This window comes from Oncorhynchus mykiss, chromosome 16 (genome assembly GCF_057628025.1).
Source record: "Oncorhynchus mykiss isolate SJ-2025 chromosome 16, ASM5762802v1, whole genome shotgun sequence".
In the NCBI taxonomy this organism is placed as follows: Eukaryota; Metazoa; Chordata; class Actinopteri; order Salmoniformes; family Salmonidae; genus Oncorhynchus; species Oncorhynchus mykiss.
In genome coordinates this window covers 17,017,501-17,040,621 of record NC_143037.1, presented here as the reverse complement: position 1 = coordinate 17,040,621, position 23,121 = coordinate 17,017,501, and the positions used below count along the sequence as shown (strand labels likewise).

At 45.3% G+C, this 23,121-nt stretch overlaps 1 protein-coding gene across 2 annotated transcripts in view; it reads right to left on the bottom strand.

The window, feature by feature from the left end:
• Positions 1-2,868: 2,868 nt before the first annotated feature.
• The window catches only part of LOC110492842 (SRC kinase signaling inhibitor 1), a 40,695-nt gene continuing 20,442 nt past the window's right edge, over positions 2,869-23,121 (bottom strand). The window contains exons 6-18 of one of the 2 annotated variants that reach the window (XM_090202083.1): positions 22,827-22,998; positions 18,903-19,873; positions 18,627-18,716; positions 18,478-18,518; positions 17,103-17,263; positions 16,152-16,327; positions 15,870-16,000; positions 15,001-15,148; positions 14,434-14,731; positions 13,880-14,195; positions 13,651-13,787; positions 13,190-13,342; positions 2,869-4,725 (exon numbers count right to left, since the gene is read on the bottom strand). In XM_090202083.1, coding sequence (XP_090058209.1) covers positions 4,567-4,725; positions 13,190-13,342; positions 13,651-13,787; positions 13,880-14,195; positions 14,434-14,731; positions 15,001-15,148; positions 15,870-16,000; positions 16,152-16,327; positions 17,103-17,263; positions 18,478-18,518; positions 18,627-18,716; positions 18,903-19,873; positions 22,827-22,998 — 2,953 coding nt within the window. In that variant the 3' untranslated portion in view covers positions 2,869-4,566. Of the gene's footprint in view, positions 4,726-13,189; positions 13,343-13,650; positions 13,788-13,879; positions 14,196-14,433; positions 14,759-15,000; positions 15,149-15,869; positions 16,001-16,151; positions 16,328-17,102; positions 17,264-18,477; positions 18,519-18,626; positions 18,717-18,902; positions 19,874-22,826; positions 22,999-23,121 lie in introns of both variants that reach the window. The other variant, XM_090202084.1, reaches the window with a different exon arrangement.

Here is a 23,121-nt window from a genome sequence, read left to right as displayed (position 1 = left end):
CCGTGCCAATATAACCTCCAAACACGGGCTTTGAGGGTATTGCAACTTTTATACAACCGGATTACCAACAAATTCAAATAATGATTCACATATATTCATTAAAAACTTTATTTTGAAAAATTTATTCATACTATTTCATCCTTCCACGAGATATAGTCCCGACACAAATCTAGGATTGGTACCCAAGCCAGCTGGTCATTCTATCATTTATCACTTATGGGGTGGCAGGGTAGCCTAGTGGTTAGAGTGTTGGACTGTCATTGAAAATAAGAATTTGTTCTTAACTGACTTGCCTAGTTAAATAATAAACATTTGTGTTGCCAGTCGACCTAGTCATTAAATCGTTTTGTTCTAGATCTATGGACGCGACCCAGGTCGTTCGTTCTAAATGTTCTGTTGCCATGATGGCTAGCAATGTTCTTATCCCTTGCTTGCTAGCTAGTCAACTTTGGCTAACACAGCCACGTCAAACAGTGCAGCCAGAATAACAGCAATTGTTTTAATATTGAAATTCGATCTCCAGCTGTCCGATGGCAATGAACGTGTCGGGAGATGGGACAAGACAGATAGGCTAGCAGCCATTCTCAGCCAGTCAAAATCATGAATCAGCATAACAATTCAAAGAAAAGTCAATAGAAAAACATGAAATAAAGCTAGTTTGCTGTCATTCCAGCTTCGGTTTAAAGTGATTGTGTTAGCTGTGTAATTGGCTATCTCTTCTGAACAGTGGCCTGGCGAGAGAGCAAATGTTCTATGCCAGGTGCAATTGCACATCATTCGCTCATTGTAATGAATGTTTTTTTTTATCACGAGAAAACCGTCGCAAATGCAGCTACTTTGCTGTTATTCTGGCTGCACTGTTTGACATGACCGTGTTAGCCAAAGATGGCTAGCTTGCAAGCAAGGGATAAGAACGTATCCAGCATCATGGCAACATACCATTTAGAACGAATGACTGGGTCGTGTCCATAGATTTAGAACAAAAAGACTTAACGACTAGGTCGGGGTCTCTTGCAACCGAACCGATAGAACGAACGACCATCCGGTTTTCGTAGCAACCCTGGATTTGTGTTGGGACTATATCTCATGGAAGGATGAAATAGTATGAATAAATATCATTTTTAATGAAAATATGTCAATCATTATTTGAATATGTTGGTAACCTGTTATATAAAAGTGATAATGCTCTCGAAGTCGGTGTTTGGAGTACATATCACTTTAATAATGTTTACATACTGCTATACTCATTTCATATGTGTATATACTGTATTCTATTCTACTCTAATTTAGTCAATGCCACTCCGACATTGCTCGTCCTAATATCTAAATATGTCTTAATTCCATTATTTTACTTTTAGATTTGTGTGTATTGTTGTGAATTGTTAGATATGATTCGATATAACATTTGCTAAATATGTGTATGTGACCAATAAAATGTGATTTGATATTGACACGGTTTGCCGGCCCTCGACAACACAAGTGCCAATATATCCTCCAAACATTGGCTTCTCGGGCATTATGACTTAAGTATAACGTTACTGTTTACACCAAAAACACCACCTCATTTCTTATGAGATTTTAGGATGGCTAGCTAAATAGCAAAACAAATGTTATCACGCGGTCAAAACTCAACAGCGATCGCCACTAGGCAGAATGTGCTTTGATTGAAACAAAATACAGGAATGCTATATAGTTTGTTAACACCTTCTGCTCTAATTTGCTCACGAAACAGTAATTCAAGAAGATCGAAATCCATATTCCCATTAAACTGATTGAGATCAAATGATTGGCATGCAGACACAGTCTGGACATTTCAATAGTAAAATGTGAAGAATTATCATTCATGATTGACAGTGATGATGCCATGGCCTATTTTGAAATTAGGCATGTCTAAATTAGGTATGCCTAACTTAGTGTTTGAGGGTTTTAAAAATATCAAATATTCTTGTGACAATATTTGTAAAAAATGTGAACTACAGCATGAGCGGGAAGGGGATTTCTGTGGGGGGGGGGGGGGGGGGGGGGGGCTACACTGTCACGCAAATGTCCCACAAAATAGTCTTGTTGTCCCACATTTGGGTAGTTTAAATGTGGTCACCCCTGTTAGCCATGTGCTAACTACTCTATTCGCTAATGGGCCTTGTTGTGAAGAGCACTGACCTCTCTGGGATGTCATCTTCTGTACTTGTATGATAACCAAATGGTGTCTGACTCCTTTCGCCTTCACCCCAAACAGTGAGGTATGGTTTGTGCTCTGGATAAAACATTGTGCTTCACCAAAATGGATGCTATTACAGCTTTGGTGGTGGATGAGATGCATTCTCCCCACATAAGGTACAAAACTTCAAGATCTGATCAAAGATGCATGTGCAGGTGCATCAATCCAGCCCAGTTGAACCATGGCAAAATCTGGGTGTTTTTCACTCTGAAAGTCAGCCTTTTGAACTTCAATAACCTGTGAATAGACCCCCCTAAGGCCTAAAGAGCACCACATGAAGGGCCCTGTTTCTTAGAGTTAATGAAGTGGCCTCTATCTTGGAGTTAGCTAATGGAGTGTGGATTATCACCGTTAGGGTAATGAGAGGATTGGGGTGACTGGCTCAGGACGGGTGCGAGCTGGGACGAAGTGGCTGGCTGTGTTATCTCTACCTGACTTTGAGAGCTGCCTGAAGGTCCTTTGAGAGGGACAGTGTGGGCTGAGGTGGGACAGGGCCACTCAGCTTAGCCTACTGGGTTGGAGTGCCTGCTGAACCAGATACGCCTGGGGCTTCAGAAAGGAGGGCTTCAGTCTTATTTGCTCCAGAGAAGCATTGGCGGTGTGTTCTACTTTGCTTCTTCCCTCTGTCTGTCTTTCTCTTTCCATTCGTCTTTCTCTCTGTCTTTCTTTCTTTTCTTATCCTACCTTTTCCACATTCTCATCTCCACTGAGAAACAAGGGCAAATATTCTGAAAATAACTACTTTTTCATCTCCTGACCCTCTCGCTTTTGGACTGTGGTTTTAAATGACTCAGCTGGAGACAGAATGATTCAGTGATTTGAGGAAAGGAAGCAGCGCTAGAGAACAGTGGATCATAATGTGCTCGGAGAAAGGTCAGTGGTTCGACGTCAGGGTTAACTTCATCCGCAATAAATAACTATGACAAAGAATATGTTAGTCAACAACCTATTTTTCCGGACGAAAAACCAATGACGATAACGAAAGGAGATGTACTGAAAAACCCAGTCACAAATGACTTTTCATATAGGTTGAAGATAATGTAACGAGATGAGAATTCCACATCAGACTAATGGACTTTCAATTTGACACGAAGGCTTCTTTTGATCTCCCTTTAATCTGCTTTGTCCAATAATAAGCATGCATGTCTTTGCAGAATTTAATGCAATCCTCTCATTGATCTTTCAGTTGTGCTGGCTGGTTGAGTTGATCTGCCCTGCTCTCCCACACACACAGCTACCAGGCGGTCACTTCAGTCACGCATTTATCTTTTGAACTGATGCATAGCCAGAACACTTCAATTGCACCCAGAATGTTTACTCTCTCTTACTTTCATATAGGATATGTTTGCTTTGATCACATCAGAAGCTCTAGTACCATGTGATCTGTTATTCATCTATGTTGCCGCTCTCGCGATCAGCAAATGCCGTTGCTCTTTCCCAACTGGAACTACTAATGCGATTTTCTGAATATTAGGAGCACAGTAATAATTCTGGCATTGTCGGAAAGTTCAGATTCCTGTTTTATGAGAATCACTGTTGTTTCCCCTTCAGAACATTATGACGGGGAGAAAATTAGAGTTGTAGGTCTAAATTGTTTAACCTGAAGCCAAGGCTCTGTTGCCTATATGGTAAACCATGGCTTGGTTACAATCTGCCACAATAGCAATGTTGCCAGCAATATGAGGGGACAGTAAGTCTAGTTGGACAAGGATATCTGAATGTGGACATGAATGTGGAGGTAAATATGAATGATTTCATGGAGAAAAAAAAATCACAGATTAAAATGTGACTAAAATGACAGTGACTAAAACTAGACAAAACATTTCCAGAGTTTTTGTCGACTGTTAATAACTAAAACTACGAAGGATGAAATAACTGAAATGGGATTAAAAATCAAAGGGTATTTTAGTCAAAAGACTAAGTAAGATGAAAACTACATCTAAAATAGCTGACAAAATTAACACTGTTCAACATTGAGATGTAAAACTATTCCGTGGCATTATCAAGGAGTACAGTTTTAGGTGTCACTCAGCTCATTTAGGGTACAATATCCCCACCACCTTAGTCTCCTCGAAAACATCAATGTCAGCCAAAGGGAAAGAGCACGCTCTGTACACAATCCACTTAGAATCCAACCACTTGGCACAGCTCAAAGTCAAAACATTTCAGATGACCCCACCCCTTTTTTCATCACCTTACAGTGTCCACTGATAACATATTGTATCCCAATATAGTCTTGAAATAGCCCAGTAGTTGCCCCAGACAGCTGTGAGAGGGAGTAGTTGTCAATGTCACAGGAGGCCACCAGAGCTGTTCTGAGGAGGAAAACTCCTCTGAGGAGGGGCCATCTAGAAGTGGAATACCTGCTGTTGGCCCTGGATCTTGGGGAAGTCCTCTCTCTGCTTCCTGGTCTTGGGCCTCTCCAGGCTGCCCTGCTGGAGGTGCTTCAGTCTGGCCGCTACAGTCGACTGAGGTCCCTTGGATGCCCCTGGTGAGTTGCTGGCATTCTATGGGAAGACAAAAGCATGAAGTCTAATTTGAGCCAACTGAGATGACACGCAATTTTTTATTTTTATTTATTTTACCTTTATTTAACCAGGTAGGCAAGTTGAGAACAAGTTCTCATTTACAATTGCGACCTGGCCAAGATAAAGCAAAGCAGTTCGACAGATACAACAACACAGAGTTACACATGGAGTAAAACAAACATACAGTCAATAATAAAGTATAAACAAGTCTATATACAATGTGAGCAAATGAGGTGAGAAGGGAGGTAAAGGCAAAAAAAGGCCTTGGTGGCAAGGTAAATACAATATAGCAAGTAAAACACTGGAATGGTAGTTTTGCAATGGAAGAATGTGCAAAGTAGAAATAAAAATAATGGGGTGCAAAGGAGCAAAATAAATAAATAAATTAAATACAGTTGGGAAAGAGGTAGTTGATAGGGCTAAATTATATGTGGGCTATGTACAGGTGCAGTAATCTGTGAGCTGCTCTGACAGTTGGTGCTTAAAGCTAGTGAGGGAGATAAGTGTTTCCAGTTTCAGAGATTTTTGTAGTTCGTTCCAGTCATTGGCAGCAGAGAACTGGAAAGAGAGGCGGCCAAAGAAAGAATTGGTTTTGGGGGTGACTAGAGAGATATACCTGCTGGAGCGTGTGCTACAGGTGGGAGATGCTATGGTGACCAGCGAGCTGAGATAAGGGGGGACTTTACCTAGCAGGGTCTTGTAGATGACATGGAGCCAGTGGGTTTGGCGACGAGTATGAAGCGAGGGCCAGCCAACGAGAGCGTACAGGTCGCAATGGTGGGTAGTGTATGGGGCTTTGGTGACAAAACGGATTGCACTGTGATAGACTGCATCCAGTTTGTTGAGTAGGGTATTGGAGGCTATTTTGTAAATTACATCGCCAAAGTCGAGGATTGGTAGGATGGTCAGTTTTACAAGGGTATGTTTGGCAGCATGAGTGAAGGATGCTTTGTTGCGAAATAGGAAGCCAATTCTAGATTTAACTTTGGATTGGAGATGTTTGATATGGGTCTGGAAGGAGAGTTTACAGTCTAACCAGACACCTAAGTATTTGTAGTTGTCCACGTATTCTAAGTCAGAGCCGTCCAGAGTAGTGATGTTGGACAGGCGGGTAGGTGCAGGTAGTGATCGGTTGAAGAGCATGCATTTAGTTTTACTTGTATTTAAGAGCAGTTGGAGGCCACGGAAGGAGAGTTGTATGGCATTGAAGCTTGCCTGGAGGGTTGTTAACACAGTGTCCAAAGAAGGGCCGGAAGTATACAGAATGGTGTCGTCTGCGTAGAGGTGGATCAGAGACTCACCAGCAGCAAGAGCGACCTCATTGATGTATACAGAGAAGAGAGTCGGTCCAAGAATTGAACCCTGTGGCACCCCCATAGAGACTGCCAGAGGTCCGGACAACAGACCCTCAGATTTGACACACTGAACTCTATCAGAGAAGTAGTTGGTGAACCAGGCGAGGCAATCATTTGAGAAACCAATTCCCAATATAGTGCAGTTATTTTTGGTTAGAGCCTTAAGCAGTGCACAATATAGGGAATAGGATGGACATTTTGGGTGCAGACAGTCTCACTAGAGCTATCCCTACGTCCTGATCAGTTTTGTCATTTCTGTCAGTAGTGCAGAGTTGTTAACCTGAAACCGGCTCTACCACAGCTCTTTTGACAGCTTCCCTAGTGAGCTGAGACTTGTTTTGATTTGGGAGCAATAAAACAAGACCTTTGACAGAGCTAAATGTGTCACTTGAGCAGTAAGAGTGTTCTGACATTTTTCTTAGTCTGTCAGCGAACCTTGAATTGAAGTACAGATGTTGGATCTTAATTTGACCCGTTTCGGCGCAGGATGAAAATAATCCTGCAGGAAGATTTGTTTGTATACAATGCAGTACTGTGCCTACATTGTACCTTAGACTGCAGGTCCTCTGGATACCAGTTCAAGTAGCCTATGTAGGCTATGTGCAGGTTGCATTGCGTCTCGTGTGAATTTTTATTTGGATTATAATAAATGGACATAAGTGTTGGGTATTGTCATTTATTATCAAGATCAGGGGTATAATATTCCTGGACTGTCCCGATTTGAAATGTGTAACTAAATCAAGTCAATTGGGGGATTTAGTTATTTGTGCCAGAAGGGCTTGGGCCAGAATTGAACCCACAATGACACGCTAGGCCTATTTGTGCACGCAGAAGGCAACTGCCCTAACCGCTAGACCACCCCAAGCCACGATTGAACTCAATTTTGACAGTTAATTCTTAACCTCAGGTTTGCTAGAAACCTTAAGATGCCATCTTTTTTGATAATATACACTGTAGATAAAAAAAATAATGGGCTGGTTTTCTACCTCACTATTCTCAATGTCACCTTGTCTTTAAATTTGATATTATAGGCCTATATGTGATTAGTTTTGATAGGCTACACGTTTAGTAAAAAGGGTTCCAAAAGGGTTCTTCGACTGTCCCAATAGGAGAACACTTTTTGGTTCTAGGTAGAAGCCTTTTTGGTCCCATGAAGAACCCCCTGTGTAAAGGGTTCTACACTGAACTCAAAAGGGTTCTACCTGGAACCAAAAAGGGTTATTCAAAGGTTTCTCCTATAGGGACAGCTGAATAACCCTTTTAGGTTCTAGATAGCACCTTTTTTCTAAGATTGTACAGTAGGCTATAGTTTAGTTGTAGCCTGCTGCGCGGCTGCATTTCAGTTACACAGCTGCATTTCGGCTACATTTGTATGTCTTAGTGGAGACCAATGTCTATATTGTGTTATTAATCTATATAAAACGTCAGTTGTTGATGTGTACGGCTGCATTTCAGAGAAACATTTGTACATTTGAATGTTGCAGTAACAGGACCTAGAAGCCTATAGTAGCAGTAGGACATAGCCTTTGAGCGAGCGAGAGAGACAGGAGGATTCTGATAGCTGGCACTGGTCCGAATGACTCGATTGTCCCCACATGGAGAGAAAGAGAACTACATTTTTTATAGCTATTTTGAATTCCATGTTGCGCAGGAAAAAGAGTGATCAAATTAAGATCCGACATCTGTACATTATTCCACCTTAACACACTCCATGCAGTATACATTTACTTCCAATATGCACTCCAGAAAATAGAACTGTCAGTTGTCATAACAGTTAGTTTGTTAGAGAATTAGAGCACAGCTTAGTTAGAATACAGATTTTTTTTTAATAAAAAAAATAATTTCACCTTTATTTAACCAGGTAGGCCAGTTGAGAACAAGTTCTCATTTACAACTGCGACCTGGCCAAGATAAAGCAAAGCAGTGCGACACAAACAACAACACAGAGTTACACATGGAATAAACAAACATACAGTCAATAGCACAATATAAAAAATCTATAGACAGTGTGTGCAAATGAGGTAAGATTAGGGAGGTAAGGCAATAAATAGGCCGTAGTGGTGAAGTAATTACAATTGAGCAATTAAACACTGAAGTGATAGATGTGCAGAATATGAATGTGCAAGTAGAGATACTGGGGTGCAAAGGAGCAAAAAAAAGAACCATATGGGGATGAGGTAGTTGGATGGGCTATTTACAGATGGGCTATGTATAGGTGCAATGATCTGTGAGCTGCTCTGACAGCTGATGCTTAAAGTTAGTGAGGGAGATATTTTATTTTTTTATTATTTCAGCTTTATTCAACCAGGTAGGCCAGTTGAGACAAGTCCTCATTTACAACTGCGACCTGGCCAAGATAAAGTAAAGCAGTGTGACACAAACAACAACACAGAGTTATACATGGAATAAACAAACGTACAGTCAATAACACAATAGAAAAGTATATATACATTGTGTGCAAATGGCATAATGAGTCTCCAGCTTCAGTGATTTTGCAGTTTGTTCCAGATATTGGCAGCAGAGAACTGGAAGGAAAGGCAGCCAAAGGAGGAATTGCCTTTGGGGGTGACCACTGAAATTTACCTGCTGGAGAGCATGCTATGGGTGGGTGCTGCTATGGTGACAAGTGAGCTGTGATAAGATGGGGCTTTACCTAGCAAAGACTTATAGATGACCTGGAGCCAGTGGGTTTGGCGACGAATATGAAGCGAGGACCAGCCAACGAGAGCATACAGGTCTCAGTGGTGGGTAGTATATGGGGCTTTGGTGACAAAACGGATGGCACTGTGATAGACTGCATCCAACTTTCTGAGTAGAGTGTTGGAGGCTATTTTGTAAATGGCATCGCCAAGGAGTCAAGGTTTAGTAGGATAGTCAGTTTTACAAGGGTATGTTTGGCAGCATGAGTGAAGGATGCTTTGTTACAAAATAGGAAGCTGATTCTAGATTTAATTTTTGATGGGAGATGCTTAGTGTGAGTCTGGAAGGAGAGTTTATAGTCTAACCAGACACCTAGGTATTTGTAGTTGTCCACATATTCTATGTAAGAACCGTCCAGAGTAGTGATGCTGGACGGGTGGGCAGGTGCAGGCAGCGATCAGTTAAAGAGCATGAATTTAGTTTTACTTGCATTTAAGAGCAGTTGGTGGCCATGGAAGGAGAGTTGTATGGCATTGAAGCTCGTCTGGAGGTTAGTTAACACAGTGTCCAAAGTAGGGCATGAAGTATACAGAATGGTGTCGTCTGCGAGAGGTGGATCAGAGAATCAACAGCAGCAAGATCGACATCATTGATGTATACAGATAAAAGAGATGTCCCAAAAATGTAACCCTGTGGCACCCCCATAGAGACTGCCAGAGGTCCAGACAACAGGCCCTGTGATTTGACATACTGAACTCTGTCTAAAAAGTAGTTGGTGAACCAGGCGAGGCAGTCATTTGAGAAACAAAGGCTGTTGAGTCTGCCGATAAGAATGTGGGGATTGACAGAATCGAAAGCCTTGGCCAGTTTGATGAATACAGCTGCACAGTACTGTCTTTTATTGATGGCGGTTATGATATTGTTTACCTTGAGCATGGCTGAGGTGCACCCATGACCAGCTCGGAAACCAGATTGCATAGTGGAGAAGGTACAGTGGGATTCGAAATGGACGGTGATCTGTTTGTTAACTTGGCTTTCGAAGACCTTAGAAAGGCAGGGTGGAACAAATCTAGGTCTGCAACAGTTTGGGTCTAGAGTGTCTCCCGCTTTGAAGAGGGGGATGACCGTGGCAACTTTCCAATCTTTGGGGATCTCAGACAATAGGAAAGAGAGGTTGAACAGGCTAATAATAGGGGTTGCAACAATTGTGGCGGATAATTTTAGAAAGAGAGGGTCCAGATTGTCTAGCCCAGCTGATTTGTAGGGGTCCAGATTTTGCAACTCTTTCAGAACATCAGCTATCTGGGTTTGGGTGGAGGAGAAATGGGGGAGGCTTGGGCAAGTTGCTGTGGGGGGTGCACGGCTGTTGAACGGCGTAGGGGAAGCCAGGTGGAAAGCATGGCCAGCCGTAGAAAAATGCTTATTGAAATTCTCAATTGTCGTGGATTTATCGGTGGTGACAGTGTTTCCTGGCCTCCGTGCAGTGGGCAGCTGGGAGAAGGTGCTCTTATTATCCATGGACTTTACAATATCCCAAAACTTTTTGAAGTTAGTGCTACAGGATGCAAGTTTCTGTTTGAAAAAGATAGCCTATGCTTTCCTAACTGCCTGTGTATTCTGGTTCCTAACTTCCCTTAAAAGTTGCATATCGCAGGGGCTATTCAATGCTAATACAGTACGCCACAGGATGTTTTTGTGCTGGGAAAGGGCAGTCAGATCTGGAGTGAACGAAGGGCTATATCTATTCCTGGTTCTACATTTTTTGAATGGGGCATGCTTATTTAAGATGGTGAGGAAATTACTTTTAAAGAACAACCAGGCATCCTCTACTGACGGAATGAGGTCAATATCCTTCCAGGATACCCAGGCCGATTAGAAAGGCCTGCTCGCTGAAGTGTTTAAGGGAGCGTTTGACAGTGATGAGGAGTGGTTGTTTGACCGCAGACCCATTACGGACGCAGGCAATGAGGCAGAGATCCTGAGATCCTGGTTGAAGACAGCAGAGGTGTATTTAGAGAGCAGGTTGGTCAGGATGATATCTATGAGGGTGCCCGTGTTTATGGATTTGGGGTTGTACCTGGTAGGTTCATTGATAATTTATGTGCGATTGAGGGCATCTAGCTTAGATTGTAGGACGGCCGGGGTGATAAGCATGTCCCAGTTTAGGTCACCTAACAGTTTGAGCTCTGAAGATAGATGGGGGGCAATCAATTCACATATCGTGTCCAGGGCAGAGCTGGGGGCTGAAGGTGGTCTATAACAAGCGGCAACGGTGAGAGACTTGTTTCTGGAAAGGTGTATTTTTAGAAGTAGAAGCTCAAATTGTTTGGGTACAGACCTGGATAATATGACAGAACTCTGCAGGCTATCTCTGCAGTAGATTGCAACTCCGCCCCCTTTGGCAGTTCTATCTTGATGGAAAATGTTATAGGTAGGGATGGAAATTTCAGGATTTTTGGTGGCCTTCTTAAGCCAGGATTCAGACACGGCTAGGACATCTGGGTTGGCAGAGTGTGCTAAAACAGTGAATAAAACAAACTTAGGAAGGAGGCTTCTAATGTTAACATGTATGAAACCAAGGCTTTTAAGGTTACAGAAGTCAACAAATGAGAGCGCTTGGGGAATGGGAATGGAGCTAGGCACTGCAGGGCCTGGATTAACCTCTACATCACCAGAGGTACAGAGGAGGAGTAGGAGAAGGGTACGGCTAAAGGCTATAAGAACTGGTCGGCCGTCTAGTGCATTCGGAACAGAAAGTAAAAGGACCAGGTTTCTGGGCGCGGAAGAATAGATTCAAGGCATAATGTACAGACAAGGATATGGTAGGATGTGAATTCAGTGGAGGTAAACCTAGGCATTGAGTGACGATGAGAGAGGTTTTGTCTCTAGAGACACCATTTAAATCAGGTGAAGTCACCGCATGTGTGGGAGGTGGAACAAAAAAGCTAGCCAAGGCACATTGAGCAGAGCTGGAGGCTAGACAGTGAAATAAGACAATAATCACTAACCAAAACAGGAAAGGACAAGGCATATTGACATTAGGGAGAGGCATGCGTAGCCGAGTGATCATAGGGACCAGTGAGTAGCTAGGCGAGCTGGAGACACGGTGATTCCGACAGCTAGCGGGCCGGGGATAGCAGTCTAGCAGAAGGGCCTTAGGGGGACTTCGCGATGGAAGAGACTGTTGTAGCCCCCTCGGACGGTTACATTGGCAGACCAGTCCAGGCCAATTGGCAAAATAGGTATTGTAGCCCAAGAAAATGGCTGATGGACCTCTTCAGCTAACAGTCCGATATGCTCTAGACAGCTAGCGGGCCGCGGCTAGCAGGCTAGTGGATGGGCCTTCAGGGGACGTCGTGACGGAGGAGCCTGTCGAAACCCCCTTGGGCGGATTATGTCGGTAGACCAGTCGTGATGTATCGGGGGGGCTCCGTGTCGGCAGTAAAATGGGTCCAGGCTAATTGGCAAAATAGGTATTGTAGCCCAAGGAGTGACTGATGGACCTCTTCAGCTAGCCGGGAGATGGGCCTAGCACAAGGCTAGTGCCAGGCTAACTGGTGCTTGCTTCGAGACAGAGATGTTAGCCAGGAGTAGCCACTCAGATAGCAGCTAGCTAGCTGCGATGATCCAGGTGAAAAGGTTCAGAGCTTGCGATAGGAATCTGGAGATGTGGAGATTTGGTGGAGAAAAAGCAGTCCGGTGTGCTCTGGGTTGAATCGCGCTGTGCAGACTGGCAGGAGTTGACCAGGCTAAAGTTAGCTGATGACCGCTAGCAGTGGCTAACTGAAAACTAGCTAGTATAAAATAGTAGATCCATACCACATTGGGTGAGGCGGATTGCAGGAGAGTATGGTTGAAATTTAGGTTAAAAATATAATAAAATATATATGAAATATATGCTGTGCCATCTTGGATTTACGGGATGCAGATCAGAGTGTAGAACGCATTCAGTAGAATTAGCAAGTGAAGAAGTAATTAGCTAAGTCAGACAGGGCAGTTAGATTAGACATTACTGTAGATGGTTGATGGTTGAATTCGACAAGAGAAGCACTCCGTTCTGTCTTGTTTTCAGCTCAAAGAATTGCTGTATCAAGCAGAATTAGAGGGGACTCTCCATGTTGAACAGGGATGTTAGTGGCCCTCTAGGAAACAGCAGTGACTGAAAGAGGGGGACCGGACAGGAGGCAGACTTAGAAGGTCGCAGACACTGCAAAATGAGAGGGCCTTATGGGGGGGCTTAAGGTTTCCCTTTCTTCCCAAGGAGCCTGAGGTGCAAGGAAGGGTAAGGGCTGCAGGGGTTGGCCTCGGTAGTTTGCTGGGCAGTGGGGACACTTTGACAGGGGTTCGCTGAAATATCTGAGCTGAAATATCTCGCAGGTGATGTGTGGTAGAAGGCAGGTAAACCATTTTGTAGCAGTGTAACTCACTGCAAATGAAAGGACTCCTACCTCTAGTTCAGCAATGATCCGCTCGTCACGGTCTTCATCTTTAATCGCTGAGGCGGCGATGACGGGGGGAGTGGAGGCGGGGCGAGGCGTGTCAGACGGTGTCCTTCTCAGCTTGACTAGAGTCTTCGGGGCCTCTCCGTCTTCTGGCTCCAGCTTCTTAGAAAAACAAAACAGGGTTGGCATCTTCACAACATCCTTACAGTACATCCAATAGCCTAACTCAAAGTATCTTCAGAAACATTCAGAATGTGCATTTTCATACTTTGAACCACAGGTGGCCGGTGACACCTTAATTGGGGAGGACGGGCTCATAGTAATGGCTGGAACAGAATACATGGAATGTATGTGTTTGATAAAATTCCGTTAACTTCGTTCCAGCCATTATCATGAGCCGTCCTCCCCTCAGCATCCTCCTGCGGTTTGCAGGTATATCTTTCCCAGCCATCTCTCTCTTACTGTACCTTCTTGGTGGTGACGGTCACTTCTCCAGTGCGATTGGTGGTGAGCCCATGGGCTGATGGGAAGCTGCGGCGAGGAGGGGGTGGAGGCGGCGACTTAGAGGGTTTCTCAGTGCGATACCTGGTTACGGTCATCTCCGCTACAACACACAATGGCATCATATCTTTATAGGACAGCTCAGTCATAACTCAATCACAAATATAACAACGTTGATGTGGTATTTAGTCTCACCAGATCCGCGACGTGAGCCCCCTTCCAGCTTCAGGGCAGTGATCTGGACCTTGTTGGGCTGGTGCTCAGTACTGGTAGTAGGGAGGGTACTAGAGGTGGTGAAGGCGCTGGTGGAGGTAGTGACAGGGGTGGTAAACTGAGGTTTGGGGTGGGGTTTGGGGGGCACCACGGGCTTGTTGATCTGCCTGGCAGCGAAGTCCAGGTCTGGGATGGCCTTCATCAGCTCAGCTTGCGTCTCCTCCAGCAGACGGTTGATGTCCTGGGCACTGAACTGGGTCAGACTGGCCCGCTTCTCCTCCCAGTCCCGCTCTGCAGCCTATGCCAACACACATATTTGTCAACCCAAATATTATTGTATATTGTATTATTGTATTATTGTATATTGGAAATATATTGCGGCTTTCATGCATAGATATTCATGTATAGATATATACATATCTATACATTTTCCAGAAAATGGTCACACTGGTAAATGTACAGATTCCCCTATAAATGTGTACATTTAGCAGTGTGAGGAGTTTATATGAATAAACCCCAGGAGGAATGTTCCGCACCAGTCTGACCTCCACGGACACTGATTTGTCAGCACCGCGGCGGCTCGGCAGCTCATCCAGGACCCGGCTTCTGTAGCTGGCTGTAGGGTGGGGATCCTGCTCAGGCCCCGAGGTGTCCGGGTCACTGCCTGATATGGGCATCCAGTTGGCAAGGCTGGCACTGCCACCCAGGTCATTGAGGCTGAGCGGTGGACTGGTCAGGATGTCGAGGTCCGAGTTCTTTCCTGTGTCCTCAGTTCGCTTGGCTGACTGGCTGCAGATGTCGTCCTGGCCCTTCCACAGGCCCTCGGTCACTTTTCTGTACGTACAGGTGGTATACAATACACTAACAACACACACAGCATTGTCAGGGCCCTATTGCATCAAAGCTAGTGACCAGCTTTCTGGGATGAGTCAAAAATATATATTTTTATCTGCTCCAAAAGGTTTGTGTTATGAACTGTGCTTTCTCCTTGTACTGAAAGAGTATAATTTTTACTTATCTTGAAAACCAATTGAATGGAACCCTCGTAACAATGATGCTACAACAACATGTTTATGTAACACAGTTGTTGTGTTGAACCGTACCTCCGTAGTGTGGTCAGTGTGTCGGTCATAGTGTTACAGCGTTTCAGCAGTGTGTCCAGTCTGTGTGGTTCCTCCTTCAGGAACTTGACAGCCTCCACCTCCACCCTCAACACCACCCGCATCTTACTCTGCAGACTGGGGAACTGGTCTGGAGGGAGGGAGGGAGAGAGAGACAGAGAAAGACAGATACAGAGACTGAAACACCATTAACTCAATGAGAGAGGGAAGGTGTATATTGTATATCTATGCTTGTGTGTAAAACATGAGGGTAGTGTCTTTGTGTCTCCTTCCCTGCCGGGGCTTACTGTACTTTCTGTCCCCTGTGGTTCTGCTACCACATGGAGAAAGATTTCAGGGTATTTAGGCGCATAACCAGTCTGGTATCACAAGTTGGTAAACAAGCCTCTCGTTCCACTGTGTGATTTTGTGCTATGATGCCAGACGGGACAACATATGCATGTTTAGCACCTCTTCCTTAATCATTTTTTGATTTTATTTTTGATTGAACCTTTATTTAACAAGGCAAGTCAGTTAAGAACAAATTCTTATTTACAATGACGGCCTCCCGGGAAACAGTGGGTTAACTGCCTTGTTCAGAGGCAGAACGACAGATCTTTACCTTGTCAGCTCGGGGATTCGATCCAGCAGCCTTTCGGTTACTGGCCCAACGCTCTAACCACTAGGCTACCTGCTGCGATACACACTCATATTAGGCACGTACACCTGCCTAATTACTGTCAATGCAACAGATTTGGTCCTTGTGGCAATTATATAGTAAGGTAATTATATGAGGGGTTAATTTTGTTCCATCCAAACATTGCCTTACTGTTGTATCTTCCTGTATCATTATCCCCTATTGATATCCTTACTCTTGAGCTCTGTGAGTGTCTCTCCCAAAGACCTGAGCTCCATGCTCTTCTGCTCCACGTCCTTCTCTGTCACCAGGCCATGGTTGACTGACGAGTTCCTCTGGAGTTCCTCCACTGACTTCTCCAGATCACTGTGAAGACCAAAATCAGTTGCCACAGGCACTGCATGGTTCCAGATCAACACTAAATGTACCATTCAGCTTTCTACTATCTGAATCAGTCTGCATTATTTCTCCATTCACACAGACCCTAGCTTGAGCCTGACTTAAAGGCTGAACTCACTGCAGCTGCTGGATGAGCAGCTCTTCCTGGTTGAGGTACTTGAGTCTCTCCTCCTCCACTAAGAGACGCTGCCTCTGCAGAGGGTCCTCCTGGGTCCGCATGGCATCCAGCATCATCAGGCTCAGTTCCGACTCCGTCTGCCTCAGCAGGGACTGCACTGAGTCCTGGTTCTCCAACTGAGAGGCGAGGCATGGACAGACACAAAGACATGTTATTTGGATGCACACACAATACGTCAAACAAGCATAAGTCAAACATGCACAACGACAAGTCTACACACACAAAACGACAAGTCAACACACACAAAACGACAAGTCAACACACACAAAACATGAGACACACACACAGACCAAAAGGCAGGCCAAATGCAAAATTACACACACACACAGTTTTGTATTGTTATCATTGTGGGGACCAAAATCCTATTTTCCCTAACCCTTAACCCTAAATCTAACCCTAACCCTAACCTTAACCCTTATCCATAACCCTAACCTTAACCCTAAACCTAAACCTAAACCTAACCTTAACCCCAAACCCCTAACCTTAACCCTAAACTTAACCTTAACCTTATTAACCCCAAACTCCTAACCTTAACCCTAAACCTAACCTTAACCCCAAATCCCTAACCCTAACCCTAACCCTAACCCCAAACCCTTAACCTTAACCCTAAAACTACACCTAACCCTAACTCCTAACCCTAAACCTAACCTAAGCCTTAAGCCAAAAATAGCATTTTTCCTTGTGGCAACCGGCAAAATGTCCCCACTTGTCCAAATGGTCCTTGTTTTACAATCCTTGTGAGGTACCCACAAGGAGAGTTAAACAAAAACACAAAAACACACACAATCTACACATTGATATATAAACACATCTAAAAACAACTAGAGCCTTGAGGAATGTGTGTGTGTGTGTGTGTGTGTGTGTACGGCCATACCGTTCTCTGGAGCTCACCTGGATGTCGCGCAGCTGGGACAGCTGTATGCGCAGCTTGCTGGTGTTCCGCTGCAGGCCATGCAGGTGGTTCTGCATCTGCAGACGTGACACCGTCAGTGACTGGGCGGACCCTGTGGGCGGGGGCGGCATCAGGGCCAACGGAGCCGATGGCGTCAGAGCTGGCCAATCAGAAAGCAGGATTAGGGTGTCGTGAATGTGCATTCTGCTGTCACGGAAGCCAATTATATCATCCCATCGTAAAAGGGGGGAGGATTTACACGATTATACATAGGTGTAATGATGATTGACAGAGTGGGGAAGGTTTTAAGGACATACAAAGCTGGATTTCTAGATTTCTAGATACATCTAGATTTCAGGGGTAACAACAGCAAGCCCGGAGCAAGCAAGTCTTTGACGCTTAAGTTGAAATGACACAAGGGGCCATTGAAATGACAATGAATTTTCTCAGGCATAACAAAACAAAGGGACTGGTTTGATAAGACTAAGGTACACACAAACTTAGAGTTCACCCAAAATACAAAATCACATATTGCTTTACATAGAAAATAATCAAATTGCTTTGTAAATAGTCCAAATAAGACCATTAGCATTGATAACTTCCCAGGCAAATAGGTTTTGTAATTTAGGTGAACTAGCTTGGCACAACTAATTCTTGAAGACGCCTTGTTTTGGGGGAGGGCTCGTCATAGTTCCAGTGTGTGTCTAAGTGCATTGTCTAACTAAAAGCTTGCCTTTTAATACCTGTCTGGATCAAAAAGGTAAAGGCCTACTTTCATCCGACAACATAAAATCCCCTTTACACAGACGACTTCCAGCAATTAACCATCTTTTTGCAGGTCTGTGTGAATGGTATCAGGAGTAGAAATACATATTGATCTACCCAAAGCACCAACTATGCATACAAAGAAACATGACCACACCACTACTGATGATGACAAGTCAATCTAAATGACACTCCAGCAGGAACAGTAGGGAGTGGGAAACACATGTTGAGCCCAGTTCAGAATCCAGACACTGAACACAGACATAAAGAATAAGAGAATCAAAACAGAATCCTCACAAAACTCAAAGTGCATCACACGAGAGACATCAACTGTAAAGGAAGGAATTTGTCATAGAGACACAGAGGGAGGGAAAAGACAAGGACTTTGGACAAGAAGATACCTTTCTTTTTTTTTAACCGTCCAGCTAAAATAAGGCACAAGAAGCACGGCACACATTACTAACAAAAACCAATACACACTTTAGTCACATGAGCAGTTCAGCTACAGAACATTTACGATGCTCTGCCACCCTTACCCTTTATATTGCCACGTCAATGGGACACAGGGAAAGTGAATGTATATTTGTTCTGTTTTCAGTTGATACTTACTGTCTGTTCCCGAGCAGTCACTGGACGTCTCGATCTTATCCCTGAAAAAGACTAAATAAGTTAAAGGTCCCCACTCTGTGTGAATGTTGTGTGTGTGTTTGTGTGTGTGTGTGTGTGTGTGTGTGTGTGTGTGTGTGTGTGTGCCTTACGGGCTATCTGCCTCTGGTCCCCTGGTCAGAACAGTCTGGAGTAGACCAGTCAGACTGGCTATCTGTTTCTCCATGACCTCCATGCGCCCCCTTAGCAGTGAAACACATAGGGTATGAGTAAGTTCAGAAACACACAAAATACCCATCACAGACACACGAAACATACACACACACACACACACACACACACACACACACACACACACACACACACACACACACACACACACACACACACACACACACACACACACACACACACACACACTCTCTCACCTGGTCTCGGTCTCGTTGCCTGGTAGAGGTGAACTAAAACCTGGTGCTGAACTGAAACCACCGCCCTCCCCTCCAGGTCCAGCCATCAGACACAGCTGATCTGACCCCAACCCTGACCCCTGACCCCTAGCTTTGGCACTTTCCCCAAACACGGAGGAAGACACCGAGTCCCTCCGCAGGGTCTGCCTCCCAGGGGAGCCCCGGCCGGGCATGGTGCCCAAATACGAGTCCCTCATGTCAGGGATCTTCTGCGGGGACGAGGGGGGTGGCACCCGGAAACCCATGGCCAACATGGACGCGGCGTAGGCAGCATCATTATACAGCGGGCCTCCAGGCCTGTATAGGATGCCGCTGTCCATCAGCTCTCCCTGCAGAGCCGCCGCCGAGTAGGAAGTGAGGGAGCGCACAGAGCCGGGTCCCAACCCTCCACCACCACCTCCTCCTCGTCGGTAGAGAGAGCCATAGGGATCCCCCCTCGGGGGTAGGGGAGAGTGGGGGCCAGCCAGACTAAGCCGACCCCCTTCCTGGCCCAGGGAATAGGGGTCGGCATAGATCCCCCCTCCATCGCCCCGCAGGAGCACCATGCTTCTGGAGCCAATACCGTGGACCTCCTCATCGGGCTTCACGTCCCTCCGCTCCAGGATGGCACTGGGGGAGAAGCTAGCCTGGGCATGGTGCTGGAGATGGTGGTGCTGGGGTTGGAGCTGCTGGGGGTGATGCTGCTGCGGGTGGTGGTGGGCCGCCATCTGGCCCCCGGGCAAGAGGTGGTGGGGGTGGGGGAGGGAGTGGGTGTGGGGGTGATGCTGGAGGTGAGGTTGCCCGGCATAGGAGGATGGACGGCCACCGCCACTGTAGAGGAGACGGACGCGGGACGGGGAGCTGGAGGGGGTCGAGGCGGAGGAGGAGGCGGGGGCATTGCTGAGGCGACGGTTGGACGGAGAATCATGCTGGGGCGTGTACACCATCTCCCTCTGTCATTGGAGGAAGAGAGGAACGATAGACATACTCAGAATAGAAGAAGTGTGAAGTTGAATAAAATACCTTACAATACTATACAATACAATATTACTGGTGATTCAAAAGAAAATTGCACATAATTGGATGCAGCTTGAAAACCAACCTGAGTTAATGACCCCCTGGGCTCTTTAAATATAATAGCCTTCCTGACAAGACAATAGCAGCCCCCCATGGATGCTACGCCACAGGAGGTCAATGGCACCTTAGAGCCCCCTGTGCTCTACACACACTGGAGAAATGACTGGGGCACCTTTGTTCTTAACTGACTTGCCTAGTTAAATAAACACGTATTTATTTTTTAAATCTCCACCATCTACAATACCGCCTGTAGATGCAAGTGCCTCCATACATACAAAAAATAATCCCACTAGCTGTGACTGACTAGCGAGGGGCGAACCACGACTTCTCGGACAGGATCCCTGAGCCCCACTGTCACACAATCCCCGTCATAGACCACAGCAGAGCACAGCTTCACTGTATCTCCTCACACTACTCTAACCCCTCTCCTCAGCGCCAACCAACCTGCCAATCAACCTCCGCTAAGCCCTGTCATCCAATCCATTTTGTCCCTCTATATCCTCCCTGTCTCTGTGCAGCGCTACTCGGTGGTACCGTCATGGTTTACAGTCTGTAATCTGCTCTGCTGGCTCATGTATGGCCCACTTCACCTTGGGTTTATTTGCTGGGGGATAAGAGGGATCCTATGTAATATCCTATGTTTCGCAGAGTTGTGGCTGAACGAGGACATAAATATACATCCTTCTAGTTTTTCTATGCGCCGTCAAGACCGGAAGGGAGGAAGGGTGTGTCTCTTTGTTTACAACAGCTGCGGAGTGAGCTCTAATGTTAAGGACGTTTCGAGTTTTTGCTCTCCTGAGAATACCTCATGATAAGCTGCAGACCATACTATTTACCAAGAGAGTTTTCATCTATATTTTTCGTAGCTGTCTATTTACCACCGCAAACTGATACTGGCACGAAGGCCGCACTCAACGAGCTGTATAGGGCCATACGAAATCAAGAAAATGCACAATTCAGAGGGAAACTGAAATCCATTTTACCTAATTTTTTCCATCATGTCACCTGTGCAACTAGAGGAAACAAAACTTTAAATCACATTTACACCACACAGAGAAATACATTCAAGGTCCTCCCTCGCCCTCCCTTTGGCAAATCAGACCATAAGTCTATCCTCCTGCTTACAAGCAGAAATTCAAACAGGAAGTACCAGTGACACGCCCAATACGGAAGTGGTCTAATGAAGCGGATGCTAAGCTACAGGACTGTTTCGATTAATCCGATAACATGGAGGAGTTTACCACATCAGTCACCAGCTTAATAAATAAGTGCATCGACGAAGTCGTCCCCACAGTGACCGTACATACCCCAACCAGAAGCCATGGACCCGGTGTGTAATACCAACTTGTTTTAAGCAGACCAACACAGTCCTCATGCTGAATAACGCCAAGGTAACCTGTCTAAATTACTATTGTCCCACAGCACTCACATCTATAGCCATGAAATTATTTGAGAGGCTGGTCATGGCTCACATCAACAGGATCATCACAAACACCCTGGACCCACTCCATTTCGCATACCGCCTCATCAGATCCACAGATGATGCCATATCTATTGCACTCAACACCGCCCTCACCCACCTGGACAAAATAAATACCTATGTAAGAATGCTGTTTATACTGTAGATTACAGCTCAGCATTCAACACCATAGTCCTCTCTAAACCCATGACTAAGCTCGGGACCCTGGGACTGAACACCTCCTTCTGCAACTGGATCCGGGACTTCCTGACAGGCCGCTTCCAGGTGGTGAGGGTAGGCAACAACACATATGGGCTGTTTTGCTTAGTCGCCTCCTGTACTCCCTATTCACCCACGACCATGTGGCCACACGCGACTCCAACACCATCATCAAGTTTGCTGACGACACGACGGTGGTAGGACTGATCACCGACGATGATGAGGCAGCCCACAGGGAGGAGGTCAGACACCAGCAACCTCTCCCTCAACGTCAGTAAGACAAAGGAGCTGATCGTGGACGACAGGAAACAGAGGTGTGAGCACGCCCCGGTACACATCAAAGGGGCTGTAGTGGAGCGGGTCAAGAGCTTCAAGTTCCATTCTCACTTTTTATCGCATTCTTTTCTGCGCATGTCTAGTGACAACGCCAATTCTCCATGGTGTATTCCAGCGTTTCCCAAACGGTTTGAGTTGTCGTCTAAATCACTTTTTAGTGTCTGATGAAATACACAAAGCCATGTCTCTAGCTGACACACCATTTGAGAACAACTGTGTATGTACAATATTATACAACATTATCAGTCAGCAAATAGCCTTTTTTGCCTTGGAGGGAAACAGGTCAGTGTGGATTCAAAAACAGTGCTACTGTTGTAGTATCATATTACTCATTCATGCAGACTTATTTAATAGAGACTGGCTGAGTTTCATTTGTGCTCCAGTAGGTTGATTAATAGCTACTCATTTTTCCATTACTAAACAACATAATATCACTGTCAGAACAGCATGAGTAGCTGCAAATATGTTATTTGGGGTGAAGGAGTACTTGGGCTCAGTGTTTGCTTTCAATTCGGTAGAGAGCTTGCTGAGGTCGGTTAAACCTTTAGGGATCACAATTCCTCATGGCAAGCAAGGCCCACACATACAGATGGACAGAGAGAGAGAGAGAGAGAGAGAGAGACAGACAGACAGACAGACAGACAGACAGACAGACAGACAGACAGACAGACAGACAGACAGACAGACAGACAGACAGACAAGAGAGAAAGAGGGAGGGAGAGAGAGAGACAGACACAGATACACTCAAATAACTCCCACTCACAAACACACACACACACAGACACACACACACACACCTCCCCCTTTACACTCACCCGGAGGTCTCCGTTGGCCAGATGTGGGTTGTGGTGTCCGGGGTAGGTGCCGTAGACAGGCTCCTTACAGTAGATCTTGATGACACAGCGGTCCTGTACGTCTCGTGGGTCCTCCAGCTCATAGAATACGTTACGGGCCTCATCCTTAATCAGCAGGGCCGTGCTGGGGCACCTGAACATGGGCATTGACACCCGAGCATTTACAATTCAACAGGCCACTTATTGTTTGGTAATGACATAATAAGGATTGTTTTTGTTTCATTTCATTGAATTCATCTTTAGCTTGCCAGCTAAT